The following is an 18209-nucleotide window of genomic DNA, read 5'->3' on the forward strand; positions in this document are numbered from 1 at the left end:
ACCACCTCTACATAAGGACCACCTCTACATAAAGACCACCTCTACGTAAGGACCACCTCTACATAAAGACCACCTCTACATGAGGACCACCTCTACATAAAGACCACCTCTACATAAGGACCACCTCTACATAAGGACCACCTCTACATAAGGTCTACCTCTACATAAGGTCTACCTCTACATAAGGACCAGCTCTACATAAGGTCTACCTCTACATAAAGACCACCTCTACATAAAGACCACCTCTACATAAGGACCACCTCTACATAAGGACCACCTCTACATAAGGACCACCTCTACACAAGGACCACCTCTACATAAGGTCTACCTCTACATAATAAGGACCACTATGATATACAATCAAACATGTTGACGGGTTTCTTCTGGTCCATTGAGTGTTAGATATAGGCCGGTCAAGCTGCTATAGATTACATCTAACTGTTCCTTATTATTCCCCTCACAAATTCCTGTTTAGGTTAGAGGAAATATCTTTCCCCTAGGCCCTTTAGACATGGCGAACTATTTACCCAGTCATACAGTACATTCAGCCTATGTGCACAATACCACACAGAGTTTTCTTTTTTAAAACGACGTTCTTAAGATCAAGGATACGGCACTTAGAAAAAACAAACAAATGCACAGTGTATTGCCGTTTCTTACCTAAGGGTCACTCGCAAGTGGCAATAAAATGACAATGGTAAACAGCATAGATAACTACTCTAGTAGTAAGTATAAATCTTATGATAAAACGCATTTTATTCGGTTTGACGTATTTTCCTGAAATAACATTACGTAAGCCAATCATCAAGCCGTGTGTGTTATTTTAATGATTTGCTTATCATACTGTGGTGGTCAGAGGGGCAACATCACAAAATTTTCTTTCCTTCGTCGCTCGACATGGTGGAAGTATATCTCCCCAAACAGAAATGCTTGCCACCACCCTCTTTTGTATATGTATAGAATATAATAGAAAGATTATACTAGGGGAATTCTGGTGAGTCATACAAAACAAACAGTCGTGTGTAAACGAACAGTGAGGTCACGGATTAGCGCAAAGTCTTGTCAAGTGCGTGCATTACCACGGAATAGAATGTAAATTATAAGAACACGTTGCGATTGACTGCCCTAATTCTCTGTCACTGAGACTGTTGGTTCATAAAGTACAGTCGGGGTTCAAGCAGTGCTGTAGAAATGGTACGATCAACGCTAGACGACACGAGTGGGTGTGATGACGTCATATCCGGAGGGGTAAACCAAGCCCTGACGAGGCAAACCAGTTTTGGACTCGTCTGACTCACATTTACAGTGTGCCTCGCTATTGATACTCTTGTTACAACTAAAGGTACGTGTATCGTTCATTTTACTTTTTAATAGTCGTTTCGATACATGTACTGCCAAGAATACAACCAAATTATCAATGAATATAACCTGAGTTTTAATTCATTAGCGCCGAATGGAGCACGACAATTACATTCCGACAGTGTCACTTCCCTTGCAAAACAAGGTGGCTGCTTAGAATAAACGTAGTTATTTTTCTAACAGCAAATAATGTACATGAAGTGTACAGTGCAGAGACACATTAGAGTATGTTATCATACTGTATTCGTACTGTTTAAGTATTAAAGTTGCTTCATTACTTCATTACAGAAAAGGTGGGGTTATTTCCATAAAGTAGGCTTTCCTTTGGAGTTTGAAGTGGTTGACACTTATTTTTGAATGGTTATTAAGATGACCCTCGCGACTTTCTGTGGGGGAAAACATTGTAAGATTGAAATTGGGGATAGTACTTTAATGAAGACTTGTTTCGGTGTATTTTAACATACTAACTCATTGAGAGGTCTAACAAGGGTACCTGCCGCTATAGCACAGCACAGTTCTAAAAATGTGACATAAAAAAAACAATGACTCACCGGGAGTTTTTATGCGTAGGCGGCGGAAGCCAACATGCACCCGTGTTTAAAACTTGCTTGTGAACGCTCACAGGATGGTTAAGTAGTTCAAGGAAAATAAAATTTCCTTAGTTGCGTAAAATTTGTGACTTAACTGAAAACATTTGTAAATTAATTGCTATGTGCTCATTGGTGGGACCTAGGACAAATTGGCATCGGATTGTGACGTCACAGAAATGATTCATAGCCGCACTGGTTTATGGGTAGCCCGTTCTGTGTCACCAAGATACGTTGCCGATTGGTGGCAACAAAGAGATGAATAAAATCTTTCAGAAAACGAGGAATATGCAAGCCACTACGGCCATGCTTTAAGTGCAGCATTATTTCCTTTGCCAGAATAGCTAAGGTTATGTCTTAGGCTTGTTCGTCTGTTTGTTCTTTCGTCTGTATAATAGATCCACTATTTTTATCGTTTAGAAGACCAGAAGATGTCTACGGCAAAGGAGATAGAAAACGAAAGTGCATTTGTCGGTAAGAACAATGTCTTTTTAATTCACCCTGTATCCCAATGGATCAAATAATGATACCCCCTTACAGTTTCTGTTTATTTAACGAACCAAGATTGTTTGTACATAATAATAAAAGAGACAGTTTACACATTTACATTAATCTGAGTTGGTAAATTTCATTATATGAAATCTAAACTGAAGACTAAAAAATGAATTTTCGACTGAGTTCCTCAGTTGCTTTAACTGCATGGCACAGTCACTCTGGACAAGCGACTTTTTTATGTGTGACGTCAGCAATCGGTCAAAGGTTGTTGATATTGAAAAGTCGTGTAAATAAAACTGTTACATTTCAGCACCTTCAGACGTTTCCAAGCGAAACTCCAAAGACATAGACCTCTCTGCTGCACTTGCGTCCATTCAACTTACAGGGAAGGAGCGGACAGCTTCATTGGAATCTGGATACGCAACTGGTAAACACAATGTACTTATATAAGTTATGATACACTCCCTTTTTAAGCAAATTATCAACCCCTCTGTCACAAGATGGACCGACGATATTGTTCCGATGTTGCTCTTTTAATCCATGAAAGCTCTAAATCTACAGAGCAGGGCCACACACTGCCAACCTCTCTGTCTCCTCACCCCCTACTGCCCAGTCATGCGCAGTAGGCCTTGGGGATGCCTAAAACTATTACAGTGACTCTGTCACACCCTCATTAAGTGTACATACGTTGCGTTTAGTAACGCATTTATAAGCAGCGGCACCTGTGTGTAGTTCAATGTGAACCAATCAGAATTGTCCTGCGGAAGGTGACAGACTGTCACTAAAATGTCAATTGATTGAAATACTTTCTTGTGTACACACTCACTAATATAATTTGAGTTATCAAAATTGCATCGAGGTGTTTAAAATTTGCTTGTCCTTAGAATTCTTGCAGAGTGAATCCCGTTGCCACCAAATGCTCAAGGGTCTTCCTCATAGTAAATTTTGATGTTAGATGTGCAACGTTTAGGTGTTATAGGTCATTTAGAGTAACAACAAAATAGATTAATCCATAAGTAACTTTATTCTTCATCCTATTTATATACATTGAAGTAAGGTTCTCTATGCACAACCAGGGGGTACTTACTTCTGTAGCGCCACCTACGTCGGCTTTAAGTAGCAGCAAGAAGTAGTTTCCAGTTATTCTACCCTGATGATGGTGTCTGAAAGACATCGAAACGTTGGAAGTAAGTGCTCCCTTGCTGTGCCAAAAGAACCTCACTATAAAAATATTAGGTACATAATCTTCTTCTGCACCAGAAAGCTCCAGTCGCCCCACCAGTGGCTTTGATTTTGACGGAGCGCCCCAGCCCTCTTCCGGCCCGACAGTGCTCAGCGCATCGAGCTCCGGCAACTCCACTCAACCCACCATCAACTACTTCACTGTGCAGATAACGGGAACAGCAACCAACGTGCAAATTGGGTCTAACAACATCATGGACATTACCAAAGCTAAGGGTGACAAGAGGATGGTGCCACTTTCAGAGGGTAATAACGTTAGAAATATAATATGTCAGTCTATTATTAAGCAAAGCCATATCTACACAATTTAAGGGGCAATTTATTATCTGTAAGGAAAAATCCATGCCGTTAGTGCTGTAATTATTTTATTCACTTTGTTTGATGCAACATTTCCCACGGAGATAACAAGACATATAACACATCTTCAAATTCTGGACTTTACGTTATAGACGTTAAAGACACATGGCCAAAGCAATAAAAATACATGACCACAGCAATAAAGATACATGACCACAGCAATAAAGATACATGAACACAGCAATAAAGATACATGATCACAGCAATAAAGATACATGACCACAGCAATAAAGATATATGACCACAGCAACGGGTCGTAAAATCCAGATAATCTGTGTCGTTCCCCGTCTCTGCTTGAATCGGATGGCGGGCTCGAATCCAAACTGATTCCAAATCATTGCATCATCATCATGATTATTCCAATTGCTTGTTCCGTAAAGTTCAGTCCTCTTGCATAATATTATTTACCAAGACAAATGATCTTTCGAGCTAACCAATAACAGCTATTGTACAGATTTCATAGCGACCCTCGTCTCAGTTCACGATCCGGCGGGGGAGGAGCTGATGTTCCGGCGGCTGGCTGACGAGTCGTACCGGCGGGAGTACGTCAGGAGGATGAGGGAGCAGGACGTGCCGAGCACTATCGCGGAGGTCGGGCGGGGATGCATATTCCTCAACCTACAGGTAGAGAATGGATGTTACTGCACCTTACTGGGTATTATCCCCACAGTTCAGGTCCTGGTTCAAATTAGTTGTAACTGGAAGACGCCGGATTGGATCAATGGTAAGGGCATCTCGATTGAGACTAAAACCGTCTTACAGAAGATATGTAACAAAGGGGTCCCTTGTTCGAGTACCTCGGGCACCTTTAGACTAGCAACCCTTCCATCTAAAATTATACATAAACAGCATGGAAACTTAGTGATTTATATGGTACCAGAGTCTTCAATGTAAACAACAACAATATGTACAGGACTCCACTGCACATCCTATAGTACTTTTCGCAACTATACATCATCATCATCACCTGGGCTTGCTGGTTGCACGAATGAACATGACTCTCTAGATCTCCCCCATCCATCCCTATCCTCAATCCAAACCATAGAAAAAAGATAAAACTACTTAGACTAGTGTTAACAAAAAGGGATGGGGTAATTTTGAATGTTGTATCTTATGTACTGTTCGTTATCTATTTGAATTTATATCTTTTATTGTGAAAACAAGTTAGTAAGAAAACCTAGAAATATCGTCATTCGACCTGTCCTGGTCTTTGGAAGGCAGCTCAACATTTAAGGTAGACATACAAATAGATTGGTTGATGACACACAAAACATAATAATGTTATATCTTGTATTGGTTTTATAAAATAGTAACTCTCTGACTATGCCCACTGGGCCTCATCTTACTCAATCTCCAGGTGGAAACCCCTGCGGCTGCGCAGAAGCTGCTGGAGATGTGCCGCGACGGAAGTTACCAGCGGATCCTGATGGAGACATTCCTGCCTGAGTACGTCACTTCCGGGAAACCCATGGAGATGAGTCTGGCCGTGTCGGTGAAGACCCCGGATGTCCCACCAGTTCGGGTGACCATAGTGGAGGAAAGTGAGACCGGTAAATGGCTTTGTAAAAACACATTTACAACGTTGCAACTTGTAGAAATATCTAGAAATCAACACTGAGATTGCTTAGGTAAACGATTTCTAGAAAATGACTGAGTGAGTGGGTTACAATCAAATTAGTGCGTGAGTGAGTGAGTGAGTACGTGAGTGAGAGTGAGTGAGTGCGTGAGTGAGTAATTTTTGAGTACGCGAGTGGTGAGTAAGTGAATCATTGAAAGTGACTGAGTGAGTGAGTGTAGAGCAAATGAGTATTGGGTGATTAGCTATTAGGTAGTTTATAAAGATTGAGTGGTAATTGAGTGACAGTGTGAGTAGCTGTGACTAAGTGGGAGAGTGAGTGTGTGAGGGATTAGAGATAGAGTGAGTAATTTTGTAGTGCGTATTGAGTGGGATATGAGTGAGAAATGAGTGAGTGTGTAATGTATGTAAATAGCTTGATGGGCGGGTACGTCAATGGTTTCAAAGCATGGGTATGAATATGACTTTGTTGAAAACCTAGACCCACAGGACAAAGTTACGGTCAAGACTGACCAGCTACAAGCGGTGAAGACATTATCTGACAGCCGGAACTCAGACGGAATCTCCTCAGTGGATGTCCCCGTCCCTGGTACATCCACCACCCGAGCCAAGTCACCTCAGCTGCAGCGGCTTGTAGCTACTGAGGGCCGGCCGAGACAGACCAGCTCTGACTCTGGTCTGGGCTCTGCTGACTGGGACACTGACGGTGAGATACGAGCAAATATCATGGTTACTCCAAATTTTTTACAAGCAATGACTGTTTTCAAAGGCAAGGTACATACCTCCAAATTTTCGACAGCTGACAGTCCATTTTGTTCACGGAGAATGACCTAGTTTCGATCTCGCGAGGTCTGGGTTGCGTAGATTATCTGCCCCCTCCCCTCGCCTCCTTGCGGAGTAGGGGTAGGTAGAACTTGGGCAGCTCTCCACAAAATATCATGGTATATTTCAGCAGAGATGTAACTCGCCTAGACAAAAAATGTTATATTGTTTAGGTATTTTCATTTAGGCTTTCTTGAAGTTTATTTGCAAAAAACTATGCTATTTGAAACAATTACATTGCATCAAGTAGGTAAATGCCTAAATAGAAATGTTCCTTATTCACAACAGGTACATATATTAGAAAGATTTAACAGGCAAAGATTCGGCGACAGTCTGTTATCTTTCTCAGGTTTACTTTGCACCTTCACTGCTGGCAAATACAAATGGGCATTTGTGCATATGACTAAATTTCAGTTTGACAGTTCAGTAGAAAATGGCAAATTATCAGTCAAAAACAAAACAACAATTAAAAGAACATCCTGCAGTCGCTGATTAGCAAGGCTGAAATATTAGGTTTGACGTCATGAAATTTTCATTTGAAAATGGTTATCATTTCACTTCATTTACAGAAGAGACTTCTCGATTCAAGTTCCCTGTCAAGCCGAACACTTCCAGACAAGCACAGAAGAAGCCGCCATTGTAGAAGGTAAGGAAATAAAATACACTCTGGCTACTGATTTCTGTGTCACAGATGTGCAAGGTTCCATTTTCTAATTTACATGTTCCATTTAATTGTAGTTATGATGTACATTTTTTAATTATTTTAGAGTAAATCGGTTCATTGTCATCAATACTATCAATACCTTCCCGAAGCGTTACTAAAAATTTGAAAGCTAATGGGCGCCGAAAAAAGGTGGCTTTTCACATAGTTCAAAACCCTAGTCTCTTTTTGATACTTTATGAGTATCATAAGTTCGTTTTTAATCGAATATGTTATTATGCCAAACAATAATCCTTAACAAGGCAAGGTTGTGCTAAAAAAAGATTCACATATATAGTACTAACTCAGACACTGGAAAGCGGCATTCATTTTGCTGGTAAGCATATTTTGTTGGAGCTTGCAGAGCTAGAGATACAACTAGAAATACCCTGTATCATTTCATTTTATTCTTTAGCCTCAGGTCACTATCAAAAAGACACAAATTCTGCGATGATACTAGTTTCCGGCGCGTATACGGTCATTGCGTTTTGAAACGGTCGTTGCTTTTTGGCTTGTATTACCACACTCTGTCACTTAAGTTTTATAACCACGATCTGTCCATACCGCGATGTTTCATGTCGAAATCGATTAGTGTTTAAGGTTTAAGCTTTGGGGCTGGGTTTCGAAGAATTATGTTACAATCACGGTTTTGTGTTATAGTTATGATTAAAATGTTGCTTTATTCACGACTTTTCTTTCTTGTCAGCACCAAATGATCTCACATAGACCAGCAAGCGATATGGCGACAGCAGTCGCAGGCAACGACCGTTTACGAGACATGCATGGGTCGAGATGACAACCTTGTCTTGGAGGGAGGGGAGGACAGAGAGATATCTTATCTTCGAATGTGCTTTAAGCTTTAGTAGTTAAGAGCTTTTCATTCTTATCTTTTTAAGTATATTGTTTTCTTAAATGCAAAAGTTAATGACCATCATAAACAGAGTTTTTTTCTTTTTGAGTAACTTTTTATTATAATGAACGTTGTTATAACACAAAGTGAACAAATTCTGCATTCTTTTGTATTGACATTTATGTACTTCATCGGGTTTCAATAGTTTCTACAGATTGTTAAGTCAATTAGAAATAACTTACTTATGTACACAACCTCAATTTCTCAAACGTTTTGACAGCCTGTTTAATGTGTGGAAGACACTAGCCAGACAGTTGTTCGTATAGCGGAAACATAATCTAGTGCACAGAAGAAAACTATGCTCATGTATTTTCTTTCTTTGATACTTTATAAAGAATCCTTTTTCTTGATTCATCAGATGAGATTGTACAAAATGTTTGGTTAACGTTAATACTTTAAGGCAAAAGATATCAAATTGTACCAGACATAAAGCTAGAGACTACCTATTCCTACGTGCTTATATATTGGTAAATGGTTCGACTTTCATACTTATGACATATGTAATATCATTATCAGTTTACTGTACACCCAACTACATTTTGTATAGCTATTATTCTTCCGCCAAATAATAGAAATTTCACATTATGATGGAGCTTCCAACCAGTGAAATATTAAGCAGAACATTAGTTGCATAGTTTATGTAAAAAATACAGGATTATATGATCAATAAAAACTCGCAAGATTTCGCAAAATCATGCGGTCGCTTCTTTTATACATTGCGATTTTCCTATATATTTGTAGTGTCTTAATTTTCTTTTTGATAAACGAGTTATTATTAGTACTGAGCTACTAAGTTTCTGATAATAATATGCATGTCATACGACCCCTTGCGGTCCTTTGAAATTGCGCAAGGGATGATAGCATATCTCAGGAACCTTGCAGTTTTCCCATAATGCACAAGAGGGCGCTTATGACCACAGTAGTGATAGCTGATTCTTAATTAGGCCTTTTTCCCTAAAAATAATCCATTCATTTATTGCAGTTGCTGTACAATCTTATGCTTCAGTAGGTGATTTCGAAATAATGTAGACATCCAATGTCGTTTATCGTTATCTGAATTGCTCTAAAACATCCCCTTTATATGGCGGTTTAAGATCCCAATGTTCAGTGCTAACACAGCGTCAATTTTGTAAAGTCAACATTTCACTTCACGCTTCTTCGAGCAGTGACACGACCTTTTGGTCGTGCGAATGTTTTGGTGCATTGTTTGCCTTAGGCCATCTTTAAAAACAGGTTTGGTGAAGCCCCCGGCTAAACAGTACATACCTGTGCTTAATTTTAACAAAGGACGCAACGAGTCAACCATAAACAAGTAATACGAGCATGCGCTGCTGTACTATTTATGTAAAGTGGTTCACGTTACAGTGTGTCCGGGTCACGAACACAGTGCAGGTAAGGTATCAAGACACACGAGAGAACGTTCCTAAATACTATCCAGATTTGAGAATCAAACAAAGACTACGGCGTCTCTGTTGGACGTCAAGTTCGACAATGGTGAAGGCAAAGAAGTTCGTGATCGCTGCAAGGTTCGACGGACTGCCGAAGGTGAGCGACTTTCAGCTCGTAGAGGAAGACACGCCGGAACTAAAGAATGGAGGTAAGGGTAAACAGAACGCCGCCAACAATAAGGTCTAAAGCAAAAGAACAAAGGCGGGGAAATGGACTTTGCCATCTGTAAGGGTCAAAGATCGTTGAACACTTTTCTCCCCACAATTCTTGAAGAATCGATGCTTTTTGACACATACTGCGTCTCTGTTGATAATTTCATATTAACTATGATAGAGAGTTTAGGTCAGAATTCGTGCAATGACGGGCTGTCAATCTCTGCTCAAAAATGATAAGCTGTCTTATATTCACAAACCGTTAAATGTAACTATTTTGATGTTTAACTATATGGTATAGAGTATCTTGATTGAACGAGACCTTTCTTCTACCTTTCTAAATATCGGTAAGTAAAAGATAGGAAGTAGAAGGTTTTCTCGTATAGAGCACAATATTACTACACGTACTACTAGTCTGAACAAGTTGTGTACACGACATGTACAGACACAGAGACCTTAGATATAGAATATAACTCTTGTTTTCTGAGGGTTTGTAAGGCCATTGTTAGAGTATGCTTGCCCAGTGTGGCATCCAGGCCTCACCGCTCTCCAGTCAAAGTGGATTACATTTGTACAAAAGAGGCGTGCAGAGTAATGCTAGGTCGACACTATGCTGGCTTCGACAGAGCCTTAGAGCAGCTGTCACTTCCCTGTATCTAAGACGCCGTAGTCTTTGTTTGAAATGTCCATTGTCTGTGTCCAAGTCTCCACTATTCTCTGGCTGGTTACCCCCGAAAAGGGAAGTGTTCATGGCAGGGATCTACGTATAAAGGACAACAATTTAGATGCAAATCATCCAGATAAAAAAACACACTACATTTTATTGTATTTTATTATAACCGGTGCAATGGCCTAGTGGGTAGAGTGTTCGCCTTGCATTCGGTAGGTCGTGAGTTCGATCCCCGGCCGAGTCATACCAAAGACTCAAAAAATGGTACATGCTGCTTTCTCTGCTTAGCACTCAGCACTAATGAGAAGAGTATGGGAGTTAAACACACATCACTACCAGCGGACCAGCCCCCTGCTGTAGTGGCTTGCACATGTGTGGCCCAAGGGCTTTGAAGTGGGGATGGGCGCCACCCTACGCGTCTGCAGATGCATGGGCAAACTTTAACTTTAACTTTGATTTTATTGTATCATTTTTGAATGAATGTTAGGGAATTTTGTTTAACAAATGTATTATGTATCATACACCAATTCAACCTTGTATGGCTGCAATGATATGTATATGTATATACGCCATTTTGGGCGCTAATAAACCAGTGATTCAGTTATTCAATATTAGGGAGCAAACCTTTCCTATTGTCGATCTACTTTTTTATCTAAACAGGCCAGTAAAACTTTATCAAATTTTCTATCAAATTCTAAACAAAATCACAGAATGCGCGAAAAACCGTACGTTGCTGTAGTTTTTATCAGGTTCCAACCGGTTTAAAATGGTTGGGGTGGGGTTTTCAACGGATATGGTAAACTAAATGGTAAGGTCATATGGAGTTCACAATGCAGCTGAGGCTCTCCTAGGGAATCCTTGGTAAACAGAATGTCACATTTTTGACGGGAGCTGTGTCGAAAAGGGGCAATTTGTCGCTGGGTTTTCAAACTAATTCCACCTCTGACGTCATAGAAAAGATGGCCCCCATTTCTGAACCAAGCACCGAACCTACTAAAAGAATTAATTAATTGCGATTCGCGGTAAAGGCTTCTTGACTAGTTGGCTCCGGGTATCAAGAAAGTATAATTAGGGGGTATGGTTTGCTAGATTGTATGTCCAATAACTTAAGTAGGGATTGTATTTTGTACAAACGTCTATGTTTATTGAATAGAACTTATGATGACTGTCTGTGATTAGCAATTTTGTGTCAAGTGTCATTATTGACACAAATATTCAGATATACGAAAAAGTTTTTAAAAGATTTAATTTTAAGCAATCTCGTATCACATGGCACATTCACTTTCAACCCGAAAAATCACAACAGTCGCCGGTCGTCAAAACCCCTCTTCAAACGCAAAATTGTGTAATGTTCATTTTTGTTCTTATTTCTGCTCAATCTGATATTATCTCATTTCAGATCTTCTTTGCGAGACCTTGTTCATTTCTGTGGACCCATATATGAGGTGAGAATAACACCAAACTGTTTCAGTAATAAAAGAAAGGACATCAAGTTTAAGAACAGAAATTTATTAGCCAGCCATTACATATTTTACATTGTCGTTTTAATCTATTGTTTCTACTTTTGAACACAGGCCTTTTGGCCGCTCCCTAAAGAAGGGCGACACCATGATCGGGGAGGTAGTGTCACGGTGGGTGTCAATGAATTATTAATGACAATATAAGTCTTAATATGCGTGGGACAACACCTTAAGCATCGCATTTAATATCTATCTATCTGTCTTTCTTTATATTCATTCATAAATACCTAACGGTTGGGACTGCAGGTATTACCCATCGATGTATATGTTTCAATACTTAACGTTTGGGACCACCTCTCTTAAGCTAATGGAAAGGTCCACCGTACGTGCAGATTCGTGCTGTCTACGTGCCAAAACGTGGTCAATCTTTTGGGATCTGTAAGTGGTAAGTACCACCTCTGTACGGATCGTAGGGAATCCGAAGGATTTTGGAGCACGCAGACACGCCGTAGAACTTAACGTTCAGGCAATGTGCCATCGGGCTGCGGATTAGCCCATTGTACGTGCCAGTCAAGGCGACGCACCTGCCCTGTACAGCCTGGACGTTTTCAGAAATACGTGGCGGACGTGGCCTCCCCCCAAACGCACCGGGACAAATTGCACGTACGGAGGGTTCGGCCCTTAGCTTTAGCAGTGATATGTTTTGTTTTTTGTACCAGAACCATTCAAAATGAAACGGCCATGAGCACGGAGACAGACGGCCAACAAAATGACAACAAAATCCCTACTTTTGTTATGTATACAAAATGTTGTTGTGGACACCTTGCTCCTAATATGTAGACTTGTACATATGGCATATGTAACTCTTCTCAAATGATATAAGCTGAAACTAGAAATTGTCATCGTTTTCTTCTGCATAAATTGTTTTATCTGTGGCCAGGCATACATCTTGTCATAAGTTTTGCTCTCATGATGCAGCGTGATCGAGTCCAAAAGCAAGAAATACCCCGTAGGAACCACAGTGCTGGCCGGGTACGGGTGGCGCACACACGCTGTCGTGCACGAGGACGACAAACATCCTCTCCCCACCGCACAACTTCGGGCGGTTCCCGCAGACTTCCCCAAGGAACTGTCTCCTGGGCTCCTGTTGGGGGTTACCGGTATGCCGGGGTAAGCAGTTATACTTGACTTTTCATTCCTCCCATGTTTCCTTCGTTGCCTATTTCTTTCCTTTCTGCCTTCTTGTTTAAAATTTTTTTCCTTCTTCCGAGATCCTCTGTATTCTTTCTTCTGTCTTTCATTTTTCTTTCTTTCTTTCTTTCTTTCTTTCTTTCTTTCTTTCTTTCTTTCTTTCTTTCTTTCTTTCTTTCTTTCTTTCTTTCTTTCTTTCTTTCTTTCTTTCTTTCCTTCTTTCTTTCTTTCTTTCGTTCTTTCCTTCTTTCTTTCTTTCTTCCTTCCCTTTTCCTTCCTTTCTATGATTTGTTTCAGTCTGTCTCTATTTTCCTTTACCTCTCTCTCTTTATCTTTGCTCGCAATGGCTTCTTCTCTCTCCCCATTTCTGCCTATGTCTTCCTTTATCCTCTCTCTCTTCTTTCCTTCTTTTCTCTCCGTACCTACCTTCTTCAAGTTTATCTTATATTTCTTTCACTTCGAACTTACATATCAAATGCACTTTTTTCAGTATGACGGCTTACTTTGGACTCATTGACGTCTGCCAGGCAAAGTCAGGGGAAACCGCTTTCGTCAACGCTGCCGCGGGGGCTGTCGGGAGTTTGGTGGGACAAATTGCCAAGATCAAAGTAATTCAATGCTACTTTATCTCTATTATAAGTCTTTGGATTCCCCGGAATGCGACACCATAAGTTTTAAAAACTTAGGATATAGGAGTTTTCCTTTTTCACAACCAGTAAGATCACAGCTGCTTACTTTTCGATGTCTATCAGACTTGTTTCTCACATCTTCTTATCAGCGGAGGAGAAACAACACTTCAGTCAGAAGCACAAAGGAAGATGTCGAAAAGTGCCCGGGGCACTTAAAAAATACAGTAAAACTGTCTATAACGGCCACTCTGGGGACTAGATAAATATGGCCACTATAGACAGTTGGCCACTATACAAAGAATGGTTATCAGTTGACCACGAGCAATACTTAGTTACACATGATTTCATGACGCAAGAAAGAAAGAAAGAAAGAAAGAAAGAAAGGAAGAAAGAAAGAAAGAAAGAAAGAGAGAAAGAAAGAAAGGAAAGAAAGAAAAAAAGAAAGATAGAAAGAAAGAAAGAAAGAAAGAAAGAAAGAAAGAAAGAAAGAAAGAAAGAAAGAAAGAAAGAAAGAAAGAAAGAAAGAAAGAAAGAAAGAAAGAAAGAAAGAAAGAAGTGGGTATGATAGCGTCTGGTCTGGTTTGCAGACACTATTGTAAAGGCTATTGTTTAGGGAAGACCTTGCCTTTCAGTATGTGCTGTGCTTGACATAAGACAATCAACTTATCACAAGGTAGTGAACGGATCATGAACACCGTCTGGTATGTTCGCAAACGTGAATGCCAGAACTCCTGTCGGCCCTTCCATGTACTGATTTGCACAGTTCGTGTCACAAATGTCCTCCCATCCCATTTAACATACCTTTCTGTTGTCTGTTTTATTTTCTCCAAACGTAGATATTTTAAGTTTAATCTAAATGCAATCAGTGTCATAAGATCCATACAGCACTCTTGCACTGCATGTATTTCGCGAATTAACATTTGATGCTACCTTGTCCAAAAAGATTACGTTTTTGGTTAGTTGCATGTGTGTTTACAGGACTGAGTGTGTGGTTTTTTTCGAGCGCGCTGGGGTGTGTTATGTATTTATGACTTTACTCCATAAAAGTCTTGACTGAGTTCTGACGAAGGTTATAGATTGTATCTGTAATAATCACACCTTATGAAAATTCATTGCTGTTCACCTTTGTGTTTCAGGGCTGTAAAGTGATCGGCTGTGCAGGAACTGACGACAAGGTCACCTGGCTCCGTGACCTTGGCTTTGACTACGTCTTCAACTACAAGACCAAGTCTCTGGGCGAGGAACTCAAGAAAGCCGCACCTGAAGGCATTGACTGTTACTTCGATAACGTATGCTACATTGCAAAGACTTCCTATTATCCTAACAATATGCCACTTGCAAATTAATATATTGCAATAACCACAAAAGCACCATGTTTATCTGCAAAATGAAAAAAAATTGAAATTCTACGAATATGCAGCATTACGCCCAACGCGCGTTGCTATATACCCACTATTAGATACTAGTAGGTTGAGAGACTGCCACCTTTCCGCACGGTCATGCTGCGAAAAAGCAATGGATCGCTTGGGGGCGCCCTTCTCCCATAAATCATTGTATGATTCCAGCCAGGCAGATGACAAGACACTGCGCAGTGCAGTGATGCGTTTACATTTTTCAATTTGCATCCAAGAAGTTGTGATAATTATTTCGACTGATGAAATACCTAGGACATTTTGAGGGCTGCGTTACCAGCTTTAAAAAAAAAAAACGTTTCTTATTTCTGATGAAATTAGAGTTTACGTTGCGACCATCTGTCGTATGAATTACGTGTTCAGCATAAAAGTATCCATTCTGTAATAGGTGTGCATGCAGTTCGCAACATAATTTTTCTTGCTGCAATTTTATAGTGTGTATGCATGGCGCTTTTCGGCTTCATTACTGACACACCCAACTTATAAGTATTGCATGCCTAACGCATTTCCGACGAATGTCAAGCGTCATGCGAATCCCCGTGTATAAAACGCGAATACATACCGTACTCGCGCCGCACCCGAACAGTCTAAGGGTCTACGAGTCCAAGAGCAGACAAACGTCGATGTAGGTTAGACATCCAGGAAATAAGTTTAAGATACGCAAAAACGTAGTTACTCAATCAACTGGATATGGTTTTGGACTAGCATTCACTAGTTTTCGTCCGTTTGGTAAGAGCAGACAAGTCTAATAGTCCAAGAGTAGACAAGTCTAAGAGCTCACCAGTCTAACAGTCTAAGACCTGACCAGTTGAATCCCTCCCCCCCCCCCCCCCAGGTTGGAGGTGACTTCTCGGTGTCTGTCCTGAACAACCACATGAAGGACCATGGCCGTGTGGCCGTCTGTGGGAGCATCTCCACATACAACAACCCGGAAGCAAAAGGTTAGTTAAAAGTCTTGAACACTTGGAAATAAAATGTGTTGTCTTCCATGCATTGCATCTAATGTAAAATATTATTCGAAAGTTAAGACGCCATGTTTAAATCTCGTCTTGCTGTCCCTCAGGTCACTATTTCTTTGAAACCATCATCACCAAGAGGCTGAAGCTGCAGGGATTCTTCGGCGCGGAGTACCAGGCGGACTGGCCGGCCGCTACCACACAGGTGGCGAAATGGATCGTGGAGGTCAGATTTTTTTCCCTTATAGAACAATTTATCATTCACCCTGACTTTGTCTCATTCTCATCTTGGAGGTGGGGACGATGGTACGATTAAGAGATGATCAACACGTTCTCAGCGTTACTCAGAAATGCGGTACACAATGATATAACAACGATTTCTTTCATGAATATCCACCAGTAAGGTGGAAACTCTGGGTACAGAAACTCCAGGTATAGAAACTCTAGGTACAGAAACTCCAGGTACAGAAACTCTAGGTACAGAAACACCAGGTACAGAAACTCTAGTTACAGAAATTCCAGGTACAGAAACTCCGGATTACAGAAACGGTTCAGGTCCACATGATCACGTCAAGGTCCGGACCTGAACCTGTGAAAACTTGACGAATGGGCGATACTCGAAACCACGGTCCATTTCGCTACAGAGGATTCTGTTTCTTGGATTATCTGTGTCCAATTAGCGTTTCAAATTCACTTTTCATGTACAGCAACACGGGCTATTCTTTTTAGATGCAGTTTCAACGTACAAGCTCCGTAAAAATCAACTCTCCTCTACTTCGTCTTTGTTCTCTTCTTGGACGTGTACAAACACGCGAATTCTTTCTGTTGTTGTTGTTTATGCCCTGAAATTTAATTTGTGGACCATAGTTTTTTGACTGAGGCATCTAACTTAAGAATGCATTACTTGTGGTGCCAGCTTCGTCCATCCTGTTATTTGCTCAATACGTACACCATGAGTGTGTCGCAAAAAAAGGTTATTTCATTGCGACCTTATGACGATACACAATAATTGTAAACATTATCTTAAAATCCATTTTCAGGCTCCAGTAGGGGTCAGTAGCACTGTGCAAGTTTTTTGGGTCAAATTGTCTGATACACACTCCAAGTCAAACTATGTCCGGCCTATGCTATGCTATGCTTTGTAACCTCTGTAAGCTGACTTGTGAATCTACGCTGAATTTACTGGGTAGTACAACATTGGACTTTTACCTTGCATATCGTTTGCTCTCTCAAGGAAATTGATTGGGAAAGTTATACTGGAGAAAACAAAACAAAACATACATATACACCTAACATACATATTTGTAAATATCATTTTAATTTGATAATTTACATTGATTATCAACTTAAAATAGTGGTATGTTTTATGAAGCCTTACCTTCCTAAACATGAGAATTAGTGTTGATGATGTTCGTCATTCACGTATGAATACAGGTACATACCAATTTTTCATACATACCCGTCTGACAGCACATGTTGATCACGGAGAATAACCTAGTTTCGATCTCGCGAGAGAACACGAGATTAGACCATAAGAATTAGTGTTGTGATGTGCTTTAATCTCAATCTTTGCTTCAACAGGGCAAGGTCAAGCACAAGGAGCACGTGACCAATGGATTTGATCAGACACCCCAGGCTCTGATTGGTGTGCTGACTGGCAAGAACACCGGCAAGGCTATTGTCAAAATCTAATAAGTAGCATCCGTTAATAACTTCATCAGGTTGGCAATTATTCATATAGTAAGGTTTTTAAGGCACAGCCAGGGAGTACTTACTTCCAACGTTTCGATGTCTTTCAGACACCATCATCAGGGTAGAATAACTGGAAACTACTTCTTGCTGCTACTTGTAGGCGATGTAGGTGGCGCTGCAGCAGCAAGCATGCCGTCCTAAACTTGGCTCAACTTGTACATCGGCCAAAAGTACTAGCAAGAACCAAGAAGTAGTTTCCAGTCATTCTATCTTGATGATGGTATCTGATAGACATCGAATGTTGAAACAAGGTACTCCCTAGTTGTGCTTAAATAACCTAACCTTACTAACACACACTATCAGAGACCGATATTCCTTATGCCATGATGATTCAAATTTGTGGATGACTTCAGCACGCATCGATGCTCGCCAGTTTCCCGAAAACCTTTTCAACTATAATATATTTCATTAACAAGCAGTGTACTTTTATCTACTGCATAATGAGCAAAATCATACAGAAAATTTAGTGAGAGTATCGGAAACTGACATT

The 18209-nt window shown here is 40.4% G+C and overlaps 2 protein-coding genes across 2 annotated transcripts; both read left to right on the forward strand.

Moving 5' to 3' along the window:
* Positions 1–2370: 2370 nt before the first annotated feature.
* Positions 2371–8229, forward strand: LOC118406612. Its single transcript, XM_035806780.1, has 8 exons — positions 2371–2420; positions 2752–2868; positions 3702–3929; positions 4495–4664; positions 5398–5590; positions 6098–6322; positions 7008–7084; positions 7845–8229. The coding sequence occupies exons 1-7, from the start codon at positions 2378–2380 to the stop codon at positions 7079–7081; spliced, it is 1050 nt and encodes a 349-aa protein (XP_035662673.1). The 5' UTR covers positions 2371–2377; the 3' UTR covers positions 7082–7084; positions 7845–8229.
* A 1181-nt stretch (positions 8230–9410) lies between these two features.
* On the forward strand, positions 9411–17780 carry LOC118407043 (prostaglandin reductase 1-like). The gene is made up of 9 exons (XM_035807460.1): positions 9411–9645; positions 11719–11764; positions 11894–11971; positions 12758–12949; positions 13461–13578; positions 14736–14888; positions 15847–15952; positions 16075–16193; positions 17549–17780. Exons 1-9 carry the CDS (start codon positions 9540–9542, stop codon positions 17657–17659), a joined length of 1029 nt encoding a protein of 342 aa, XP_035663353.1. The 5' UTR covers positions 9411–9539; the 3' UTR covers positions 17660–17780.
* Positions 17781–18209: the final 429 nt, after the last annotated feature.

This window comes from Branchiostoma floridae, chromosome 19, assembly GCF_000003815.2.
Source record: "Branchiostoma floridae strain S238N-H82 chromosome 19, Bfl_VNyyK, whole genome shotgun sequence".
In the NCBI taxonomy this organism is placed as follows: Eukaryota; Metazoa; Chordata; class Leptocardii; order Amphioxiformes; family Branchiostomatidae; genus Branchiostoma; species Branchiostoma floridae.

Coding starts and splice junctions, on each gene's coding strand:
- LOC118406612 (XM_035806780.1), top strand. CDS start 2,378: ATGTCTACGGCAAAGGAGATAGAAAACGAAAGTGCATTTGTCG. Junction 2,421..2,751: donor AAACGAAAGTGCATTTGTCG/GTAAGAACAATG, acceptor GTTACATTTCAG/CACCTTCAGACGTTTCCAAG. Junction 5,591..6,097: donor AGTGGAGGAAAGTGAGACCG/GTAAATGGCTTT, acceptor TTGAAAACCTAG/ACCCACAGGACAAAGTTACG.
- LOC118407043 (XM_035807460.1), top strand. CDS start 9,540: ATGGTGAAGGCAAAGAAGTTCGTGATCGCTGCAAGGTTCGACGGACTG. Junction 13,579..14,735: donor GACAAATTGCCAAGATCAAA/GTAATTCAATGC, acceptor TTTGTGTTTCAG/GGCTGTAAAGTGATCGGCTG. Junction 14,889..15,846: donor TTGACTGTTACTTCGATAAC/GTATGCTACATT, acceptor CCCCCCCCCCAG/GTTGGAGGTGACTTCTCGGT.